We start from the raw sequence: 11,989 nt of genomic DNA, 5'->3' as shown, positions 1-11,989 counted from the left end.
CAATAACTTGCACTTTCATGGCAAATAGACTCCCATCACAGCATTCGCCGAATAGCTGAGACCTATAAAGGGTGAAAACCCTGAAAAAAAGCAGGGCCAAAAAGCACAGACTTGACTCATTTGCAATCATGCACAGGAAAAGATCACAGCCTTCCCCTATTCTTTGACGGAAAGAGTTATTTGATAAACAATAGCAATCTTGAAGTGTTAAAAAAGGGGAAATGGAGTAAAACAAAACTGGAAAACAAGCTGGGAAGAATGTGTGACGTATTGTTTTATTCAAAGCAGTAGACTATATGACAGAATGTCACGGGAAACTAAAACGCTTTTCCTAAAAAATTAATTCAATAAAGTTGGATTCCGGGTGTTTGAACACAGATCTGGATATGATTAGCTCCGCAGGACTCAAAAGTGTTTAAAGAGGGCGACTATGTGGTTGCTTCCATGCGCAAGACCTTCATGGATTCTGCTATCATGGAGCTGGTGTCGATCTGACCGTAGATGCCCACTAAAAAGGCCTTGTGGAGGAGAATATCAGCATGTTCTGGAGAGGACAGAAAACACAGGAACGTTTCTTTAAAGTAGGATAAAGAAAAGTGAAATGGACGAACTTAGCACTATTACAGGGTGTATACAGAGAAATCAGAGAGTGAAATTCAATAACTGCAATAACTGATTGCAAGGCCTGAATTGAACTTTTTACTACATGGACAATGTCACTTTTTTTTAAACAACAATGAAACTGTGCACGCAATTAAAACACAGACAGAAAAATTTGATAAAAATTAAATTATTATTATTATACATTTGCCAATTAGTAACACTTACTACACTTACATTTATTATAAATGTTATAATCAAAAACAAAACATTTAATAAAGAAACATCACTGTGCTGCTACTGAACTGTAAAGTGAGTAAAATTAATTTATAATACTAATAGTTGTATTGTAATTGCTAATAAAGTGAATGATAATTAATAAAGTTATATAAATATTTAAAAAATCTTAAGTAATACATACTTTAAAAAACAAAATACATCTTAATATAATTAAATATTATAAATATGTTGTACAACTATTATATTTTTTAAATGTTACTATACTTGTAAAATAATGATCATATTTAAATAGAATAGAATATGTTTTTTACTATTAATGAATGATTTACAGCAAGTAACACTTATGAATATGGGGATCATTTGTTGTGAACTGAGCTGCTCAGAGACACTAAAAACACTTAATAGATACATTTTTTTTTTAATAAATTGTCAAGCAGTACTATTTCATAACAATTCCCGATGCTGATTTTTACTAGCAACGGCTGCTTGGCTAGTGTTTAATTTTTTAGCCTCAAGTGAAAGGCGATTACGATCTTATACACTATGTGGCAGATGATGTCAATACACAATAATTTACACTGAAACTGCTAATCTAATTTAAAGAAACACTCAAATTGTTTAGGAATAGCCTCGTTTTACAACTCCCCTAGAGTTAAAGAATTGAGTTTTACCATTTTTGAATATATATAGTCGATCTCCGGGTATAGTGGGAGCACTTTTAGCTTAGCTTAGCATAGATCATTGAATCAGATTAGACCGTTAGCATCTCACTCAAAAAATTTCAATAAAAGACTTTAGATAAGTTTGCTACTGTATTTAAGGTTTGACTCTTCTGTAGTAACATTGTCTACTAAGACCATTGGAAAATGAAAAGTGAAAAGAATGAAAAGTTATTTATTTTGGTTATTTTAGGCTACTGATATTTTGCTATTGCTAGTTTTGATATGGCTAGAAACTATACTCTTATTTTGGCATAATAATCAAGGAACTTTGCTGCTGTACAATGACTGCAGCAGGCACAATTATCTTACGCAGCACCTAAAAATACTCCCCATCTAGGTAACTAGATAACAGCGCTGTGTTATTTGTGCCTTCTTCAGCCATGATCCAGCAGCAGAGTTTTATTTCCAAAGAGCCTTCCACTACTTCCAAAACAACTGGATTGTTCCTTTAACATCTGATAACATAACAATTGTTACAGAAAAAACAAAACATTTGGAATAAAGTCTGTTTGTTTACCTTGACAGAGCAGCACATATTCGGGCAGGCTTCTCAGTGCCGTCTGCACTACATCAAAACTCCCGCTGCCCAGACAGTACATGAAGGTTGGCAGGAATTCAGCAGCCATACTGCAGTTAGCAAAGATAATAATGAGCACACTTGTACATGGCATCTCGATTTAATATACACCATGTATTTCCCTGCAGGCGTCTCACCTGGGGCTGTTCTGGATGCAGCGCAGGGCCAAACTGAATGCCATGTTGCGGCAAACCTCTTCTGGAGAGCTCATCAATCTCTGTAGATCGTTCTGATAATACATGACAGGACCGTTGTACTTGTTAAATCTTGCTAATTTTCTGTCTCTTGAGCAATTTTTTTTGTTGTTGTTGTGCAATGTACTTACGACAAAATACTGAATGATTTCTGGATTTCGTTTGGATTTCTCATCCACTTCAGTCAAGCCTTCAAACACATCTAGAACAAACAGCAGTGCGTCATCAGAAATTCTCATTTATTTGCTCATTTACTATAACCCATCATACAAAATGTAAATAAATATTAAATTATTAAAAAATGTATTTTCCATCAGTACCAATGTATATTTTATAATATATAATAACACATAAATTATACTATAAAAGTGTAAAAAATATGTTAACATTATAAGACTTTTGAATAATACCATATTTTAAATACTATTGATAGCTAGTAAAAATAATAATAAATCAATAAATAGTTAAACTAGCACAAATTGTCAATTTCAACAAACTGTGCAATAGTTATTTAAGTATAAATTTATTCCCTAAATTAAGTAATATTTTATATAACTATATTTTTATGAAATTATAAAAGCTGTTTTATTATGTTCGGTTTTTATAGTGTTTTATGTCTTTTTTTTTGTTCTTTTTGGGTCTGATGCAATGTAATTTCGTTCTGCATTACAATTTATTGTGATGTTTTGAATGACAAAAATAGAGGAAACTGAAACTAAAAAAATAAATTTATAATAAATCCCAGAAATGTAATACTAAATGTTTTTTATTTCTCCAATCAACAATCAGCTTCTCTGTAGTGTAGGTTGCGTGCTTTACCGATACTATGGTAGTGTCGTGATACTATAGCTCCAAAATACTGGCGGTGCCACAGTAGATTGTAAACAGTAGTATCGTCATTAATGGTTTATCTACAATAGATAATGTTGCATGTGGAAAAGTCACTGAAATGCTCACACGTTTGTGCAACAATAAATCATTGTATTTATAAGTCTGTGGAGCCCTTTAAGGTTGCAAAACTGCATAGAATTTACAGCTTTTATGGAAGCCTATTGCACGTTATCTAACGGTTCAGTTCGATCGCACATATGAACTGGTTCATTTCTGTTTCTGTTAATATGATTTAGTACTGTAGCTACAACAACCGCAACAATCTCTTTAAAAGAACGACTCACAAAGTGAAATTTGTAGTTACTTTGGATTGTAACCTGATAAGACTGAAGAAAAAAATTGATGAAAAACCTAAAATAGCAACAGGAAACATTGAAACAATTTTTGACCACTTCATATAGCCTAATTTGTTGAAAAAATACCCTTTCGTAACAAATTTCATTTGGTATAATTTGTATCTTTATTTCAATGTATTTTTGCTGGTCAGTTATCTACAAAATAAACAAAAAGAATGAATAAATTTTAGGTGAAGTTGGGTGCAAATAATACTATTTGGCCTTAAGGGAATTATGAATTACATTCAAGTAGGCCTATTATAACAAAAAATATAGCATTTCTGACAATTTTCGTTATAATTTGAGTAATGAATTACAGTATCGCAAAACTACTTAGTATCGTGATACTTCAGCTGGTATAGTATCGTTTATAGCAGTGGTTCTCAAACTTTTAAGCCAGCGACCCCCAATGTACTATCGTCAAGAACTCGCGACCCCCCACAACCAAAGCATATCCAAACAATAAAAATAACTTATTTTCAGCTGTTCACAATATTTTAACTATATTTACTATACATTACAGGGCTCGAAATTAACATTTTTGCAAGTTATTTTCATAGCGGACTTGAAGCCAATGGATGTGCCATTATTTGTAGCTTAAGCTGGTTTCTGAAACTAAATCTGTCAGTGTTGTTTTCATTCTCTCATCTTCAGCGCTTTACTTTTTTGCGGTTGTATCTCCTGTCATCTGAAGGCAGAAGGCGTTGACTGAATGATTCAATCTAGTGCAGTGGGCCAATAAGAAGAGAGCAAAGGCGGGACAAGCGTTGCCGGCTTTGTTTACTGCAGCAAGTTGACATGACAACATTTTCAACAGGAATGTGTCCTAAAAACTTTATGAATTCATCAGTGATCTCTTTAAAAAAATCTGAAAATATTAGCTTTCACTTGTAATGCTGAAAAATGTATATTATAATCACAGAAAATTACACAATTTTTAAATCACTCTCGCGACCCCTTGAAATTATTCTGCGACCCCCAGTTTGAGAACCACTAGTTTATAGCAACGATTAACTAATGATATCGCGATAACCTTACTGTGTAGTACCTTGCGGTCAAAAACTTGCTTGTTCTACTAATGATAGTGGCAATTGGAAAGCCGCTACAAAAAGTCAAAAACTGTGTTCTTCCTACCAAACGCTCCTCAATGCAGTGAAGCCACGGTTATATAGTATCCTACTGACACCTAGTGGCCAAATTTCATTATACAATGTATGGCTCCAACACTAAAGATTTTTTTAATGACCCGGTATTATCATGAGGTATCATATAACTGTCTAGAATTATCTTTCCCTGATTAAGGAATTTAATAGGGAATTTGCTGAAAAATGTCTAACCGCTGTTGTGAATTGTATTTCTTTGTAATAAAAACTTAAATATAAAAAAATTTGGATTTTTTTAGATGTATTGTTGGTGATTGGATGGATGTCAGCCTGACTGAGTAGCTTTTACTTGGAAAAAGCAAAATGAAGACCTGTTTAAAATGATTTAAGACCTACAACACAACATTTAAGTGGATTTAAGACTATTTAAGGCTTTAAATTTAGTTTTTGAAATTTAAGACGTTTTAATAGCTCGCGGACATCCTGTTCAAGTTAATTATTGCTTCCTTTTAAGGTCATTCTGAAAGAGAATATGTTTGATATTGTTAACATTATTAATATAGTACTCTCTGCTCAATTTAATACATTTAAATTAGTACCAACAGGAAAAGGAAAACAAATATGATTTTAAAAAAATCTATGTAAAATGAACCAACTAGATTTAAAAAAGAAAGAAAATCAAATCAGGAGTCAGCTTGACTAGTCTCACCTTCAATGGCTTCCCCTCTGGAGATCTTCTTCAGGCATTTGGTCATGTCTGCAGCGGTCAGAGGCATGGAGGCAGAGATGTTGACCAGCGGCAGAGATCCTGAGGAAGACTCCTCCGCTGAAACACAGAGAGCGAGAGAACAGCGTGAGTCTCTGCTGATGTTCTTCAGTCTCCTGTGGTTTGAGCTCCTACCGTCTCCATCCTCAGCCGAGCTCTCGGAGGAGCCACACTTCACTGGCAGAGTCAAGCCGGCCAGCAGAGACTTCAGCTGCACCAGGTCTGGATTCTCCGTGGACAGACCCCTGACAGAGAGGAAGTAAACACAGGCTTTACACCAGGAGACATCACAAACAGACAGTAAATGTAGCACTGTGAGGGTGAGACAATGCAGACACAAGGTAAAAGCTCTCTTACTGAAGCACATCTGAGTGTTTCTGAAGGAAAGGGACAGCTGATGCGGCATCATGGGTAATGTATTTTTGAATGAACTGCACAAACTTATTTATTATCGGGAGACGGGATGACCTCTTGAAGTTCTGCAAGAAGAGCACATAATAAGACTTACAACAGTTCTTTACCAAGTTGTACTAACTTTAGTCATTTAATATGTCTAAATGAATACACTCCTTTTGAAAATTTTTATTTTTATTTATTTTAATATTTTTAATTGTATTATTTATTTTCTTAAACAAGCAGATACGCAACCTGAAAGCTTTGCAATAGCACTAAAAACACGATCATTATCAGAGAACATTAACGTCACCATGTGTTTAACCGTTCATTCATTAAACGTGATCTCTGTACAAGACTGGTGGAGGTCTGTGCATTTACTTACCTGCAGTACTTTGATGAAGGAGAGTAGACAGTCCTGCAGCGCCCTCTGGTGGTCAGAGTTGAAAACCAGCGGCTGCAGGAGCTCCAGCACAGCCAGAACATCGGTGAAGAAGCCCAGGTGATTCTGCTGCCTGATCTCCTGAAGGTTAAGATGAATGCGACCGTGCAGGAGAGCGGCGATCATGGGCAGATGTCTGGAAAACACACAGTTATCTTTTACATACACTATTATTTTGGTAATTAAAGCGAAACTATTATAGTTTTAGGGTTATTAGTTTTGTTTTGGAGTGGGTCTTAGTCAAATTGTTTAACATTCTTTCATTCATTTTCTTTTCGGCTTAGTCCCTTTATTAATCAGGGGTCGCCACAGTGGAATGAACCGCCAACTTATCCAGCATATGTTTTACACAGCAAGTGCCCTTCCAGCTGCAACCCATCACTGGGAAATACCCATACACTCTCATTCACAAACATACACACAATTTAGCATACCCAATTCATCTATAGCGCATGTCTTTGGACTGTGGGGGAAACCGAAGCACACGGAGGAAACCCACGCCAACATGGGGAGAACATGCAAACTCCACACAGAAATGCCAACTGACCCAGTCGAGGCTCGAACCAGCGACCTTCTTGCTGTGAGGCAACAGCGCTACCCACTGCGCCCCCGAGCCGCCCATTGTTTAACATTCATCATATTAAACTTTGCAGTATCAGCTCTTTGACACAGGGTCTAAACTAGTCCCTCTGAGGCACATGTAGAACCATAAGCTTCAAAAAATAACAATAAAGAAAAGAATTTATTAATTAATAAGCAATTGCCAGACTAACGATGACATTACTAATTAATTTAATAATTTATAAATAAATACACTTGCAAACTTATTTTGAATTTGATATTTGAACGATCAATACATGTTTTACTATTAAAATAATTTATAAATTAGTATTAATCCACCAATAAATGGTTTAAATTAAAAAAGGGATTTACAAAAAAAAAAAACACTAAAAGTACAACAAATTAAAAAAATGCATTCATGAATTCAAAAATTAAAAAGTGGAATTTTGAAATGTAATTTAAAAAAAAGAGAAGGAAATAATTGTATTCATAAATTGAATTACGAATACAACAAATTTCCCCTCTGTGTTCTTTTTTGTGTTTCTTAGATTTACTTGGTCATTTCAATTTTCCTTTTAGCCTCTTCGTTTAGCTTATCTTTTTATTATGGTATGTGTTGGTCACCTGGCAAGTTTGACAAATGGGTAACACCACATTCAGTCATACTGAAGTATGGTAGTTCAGGGTTCTTACCCCCCCCCCCCCCCCCAAGGGAAATTTAGTCATTTTTCAAGCACTTTCCAAGGTGCATTTTCCAAAATTTCCAGGACATTACAAGTATGGCAAATCACATATTTACAAATACACATATCATAATTTGAAGTTTTCAAAATGTATTTTAAATTCTTCAGATCAGAAATGAAAAATTTGTTTCACTCATTACTAGAATGTCTGATTACGCAAGTATAAAGTTTGAAATAAAAAAAATAGATATCTTAATATTTGATATTTTAATTTACCAACACATCTGTATGATCACAGCTCTGATGTCACTTCACAGGCAAGTAAACAAAATATTCAATGACCAAATCTGTTTTTTTCCCCCTGAATGCCACAACGAACTGCATTTGGTTATAATAAGCAACACAAAATTTAAGATTTACATTTTTTTGGGGGAAAAAAAGAATTTTATGTTAATTTTAGAGTTTTTTTTAATCTTTTTTGTAAGGTCACGTTAACTAACACTTTCTTATTAAATCAGAACTGTACTTTAGACCAGTGTTACTTCAAAAAAGTAATGAATTATTAATTACATAATTGCATTTGTATTTAATATACTTTTCTAATTACTTAGTCTGAAAAGCAACTTAGTTCCTCAATAAGTAATTAAATTACTTTACTGAACACCAAAACTCCTACCAAAAATCTTCACACTTGAGTCAAACAGGGCCTAAAAATGAATACTTAAAACAGAAACAATATTTGTAACAAAACACAAAACATTTCAAAGTAATGACACCATATTGCATAAATATATTGGCATAAACTTCTAAAGCATTGACTTGTTTTTTGAACGTGCAGTTTTTGGAAAAATAAAACCTTCTTTAGGTAAAAATTATTATAATCAGCAAAATTACATTTATAATTACTCTGCTTCTCTGAATGTCTCAGTATTTTTTCGTAAGCCTGTGCAAATATGTTGATCAATGATCATGTCTAACAGTTACATAACAACATAATTATTTAGCAAAATACATATTCCTCTGCTTCTCTGAATTGATTTAAGTAGTACTGTTGAATCTATGCCCGGTATTTAAGGCAAGTATATTATAAGTTGCAGCAAATAAATAACCTAAAAATGAAAATTAATCCCCTACTTGCCTTTTTCAGCTGAAATGTAAATTACAGTAATAAAACCACTTGCTGCAACTATCCAACATGACCTATAGATTAGAGCCATTACAGAGCCATTACTGTTTATTCATACATTATAAATCCCACATATTTGAGTACAACCCGTAACTACACATTCAACAGTTTGTTGGACTGAACAGAAAACTGTGATGTGTGTTGTGCAAACCTGAGCAGGAGCACCGGGTGAGACACGGCCAGTTTCCTGCAGGCCAGATTGGCATCAGACACACGGTTTTCAGCTGATTTGGAGTCTCCGGTGTCAGCCAGCAGAGTGATGAGCCGATGCACGAGGACATCCAACTAAATGTGTGGATACACACACACACGCGCACACACACACACACACATAGAGCGATAGAGAGAGAGAAAACAAGCAGAGTATTAATAATCCGTGCGGTGCTATTAACAGGAGGTGCCAGATTCTGCAGCCGGTACCTTGCATGTGCTGCCGTCTGCTGCCCCCTCGCCACTCAGCGTGGCCTCTGGTAGGCGGATGTGTTGGATGACCTCCGGGAAGTGCAGATAGATCTGAAGCAGCAGCGTCTGACACTTCTTACTCATTATACTGTAAACAGCACACAAACAATAAATAAAGTACTTAAATTGCCAATAAAAAGCTTAGAAGAGCACATCTGATGTATGATTCTTTACATAGTTTAATATTAATTCAGCATCAGGAGTTTAGGTTAAAAATATGATGAACATGTACAACGCAGTGACTGGTTAACATTTCATTGCAGTTTTTTTCAATCATCCCAGTCTTGGTTTCACTAGGTAACATTAGTTGGTCTAGTTGTGTATCAAATTAGCTTTGAAGCATCAATTAATAATAATAAATAATAAAATAAAATAAATAAACTATTTATGGCAAGCAGAGGACTATAGTTTGGCAAATATTGCAGCTGTTGGACAACATAATGTACTTTTGAGGCTTTTTTAGGTGAGAATGTAGTCGTTTAGGTTGCAACTATGCAGTTTATTTGTAAGGAGAGTGCCTATTTTATATATTTATAATTTCCGAGATACAGCGTGTCTGCATCCATCAGCCTGTCACACCCTAACCCTAACCCTAACCAGAGCAAAAACGGTTGACGTTGTCCATCCACAAGATGATGACAGAGACTGCTCAGCATAAAAACTCAGCATAATTTTTAGCTACAGCTGATCAAATCATTATTAGAAAAGGTAAGTGATATTCTAAGTCGATCTCTCTCTTTTGTATGTTGTAGTGCTGTATTTATACCATAGTAATTGTAGTGTATGGAGTGTGAGATGGGACTCATATCAGGAATGTATGTATTTTGTGTTGGACACTCTTTGTATAAGCCTGAGCTACTTTTTGGTTTGCCATCTGTTTCTAATGAGCCTTCTGTTTTCGTTACTGCAGACTAGTTCAGTAAAAAGAAAGAAAGAAGAAATGCCTGCATGTGTTTAGCATTTTTCCTTATCGCAAATACAACAGTAATCTGGTAATGATTGCGTTGCTTTGCCTTTTTCAGGTTTATTTATTGTGATCTCCCGATTGCAACAGAGAAATACTGGGAAATCGCTGTAGACTGATGGCATTTTATGCCGTTATATAATCTAAAAATATAAAAATGTCAGTATAATCTAAAAATGTCAGCAAAATCACCCGTTTTGTCATAACTTTAGATATTACGCTAGATAATCATTCAAATACTAGCTCTAAAGTGAAGTTTGTGAAGTAGCAACGGTTTCTGCTGTTCTGACATCAGCTGCAGATGTGAATGAATGGTCCAAGAAAGTAGTTCCTCATACAAAAGGATTTTTAGACTCTCCGTGTTTGATTTTCTTCTATATACACGATTATGCCATCGAACTATTGTATAAATGCAATGTCATACTCTTAGCAGTGCGATATGGCTGTGCAGTATATCGTCACGGGTGGCACACTAAGACACTCAGTGTGCAATATATATATATATATATATATATATATATATATATATATATATATATATATATAAATAAATATTTGGGGCAACTACAAAAAATAACCTAAATAATTTTAATGATTATAATTATGCAAATATAATTATCTAAAATATAATGTACAATAATTATAATAAAAATACTGTATAGTATAATACTTATAGAGAATACAGTACAGTAATATATTTATGGTAAAATACTGTTACGTTAAATGTCTTAAATATGTAACATGCTGTTCATAACGTATATAAAGTAACTGTATACAACAGTACCAATACATTATAATAAGTTATTATTAGTATTATTATTTCAAATTTTGGGAAACAAAGCATAAGCTATTAAAATTCTAATCATTATAATCACAAATAATAATTATTTAGATTTAAAAAAACGTAACTTTTTTCACAAAGTATTTAGTCATTTACGCAAAAACTGTACACTATGACAATTAAAAAGTGACAGATTACCACGGTTTAACTTGAAAAACCGGCCAGTATCAAAACAGACTGCATTACAAGAAGAAGAGCACAGTCATTACAGCTCACCCAATCAAGCGAAAGCTTTTTACACCGACAACTTTGTTGCTTAATTGTGGTTTATGCCTGCTAATCCGCTGTTGTGCTCAAAAGCAACAGATACGAAGAGAATGCCAAACAAGCACACGAATGTTTATCCCACCAAACACGCGCTTTACACGCCAGCATTACCCGGGCCCGTTCTCAACCAAAAGACAGCTTAGCTTGACTTAAAAACATCGTATTTCTGTAGCAATTTTTTTTGGGTCTGACCTTGTCCAAAGTTTTCTCCCCCTCATTAAGGGGGTATATTAACCCAAGGCAGATTCATGAAAGGAAGGCACAAAGAGGCCCGTTCTGATCTCTCTGACAGCCTCGGTCTGAGCTGCGACTCACAACAGAAGCCAGAGGAAGAGCCGGAGCCTTAATCCTCACGCATTCATTATACTACACTGAGCTCTTTCTGCTAGATCACAGCTTCAGCTGCCTCTCATTTCACACCACAAGAGCTAATTACAGCTCCTCCTGCTATTGTGCCTGATGTGGAGCATTTCTGCTGCAAGCAAAACGACGCTGGTGATATCGCACGCGTTTATCAGTGTCTTTAAGGAGGAAGTTCAGTGCGCTGGCTTTGTTATGGCCGAATGTATGGTAATATGGTTCAAAGGCTGACCTCGGTCTGACACTGTTTTGATGCCATTAATGTTGTTTTTTGTAATGAAAATATATTTAGTTGCTCGATTTTAATGAAAATTAAACTCTTTAATAGTCCTTTAACAATCCTCCTGACTTTGTAGATGACATCTTGAATAAATACGTTTATTTAAACCTATTTACTTAATT

General features: G+C 34.7%; 1 protein-coding gene across 1 annotated transcript in view; it reads right to left on the bottom strand.

The window, feature by feature from the left end:
- Window positions 1-254: 254 nt before the first annotated feature.
- ints1 (integrator complex subunit 1) overlaps window positions 255-11,989 on the bottom strand; it is a 63,739-nt gene continuing 52,004 nt past the window's right edge. Inside the window, 10 exon segments of the mRNA XM_056453931.1 lie at window positions 255-544; window positions 2,080-2,189; window positions 2,277-2,368; window positions 2,465-2,535; window positions 5,372-5,488; window positions 5,564-5,673; window positions 5,786-5,907; window positions 6,207-6,399; window positions 8,845-8,978; window positions 9,114-9,243. Of these exon segments, the coding sequence (XP_056309906.1) occupies window positions 429-544; window positions 2,080-2,189; window positions 2,277-2,368; window positions 2,465-2,535; window positions 5,372-5,488; window positions 5,564-5,673; window positions 5,786-5,907; window positions 6,207-6,399; window positions 8,845-8,978; window positions 9,114-9,243 (1,195 nt within the window). The 3' untranslated portion in view covers window positions 255-428.

The sequence above is a fragment of the Danio aesculapii genome, chromosome 3 (genome assembly GCF_903798145.1).
Source record: "Danio aesculapii chromosome 3, fDanAes4.1, whole genome shotgun sequence".
Lineage (NCBI taxonomy): Eukaryota > Metazoa > Chordata > Actinopteri > Cypriniformes > Danionidae > Danio > Danio aesculapii.
The sequence above is the reverse complement of the archived record's forward strand: the minus strand, read 5'-3'. Positions and strand labels throughout refer to the sequence as shown.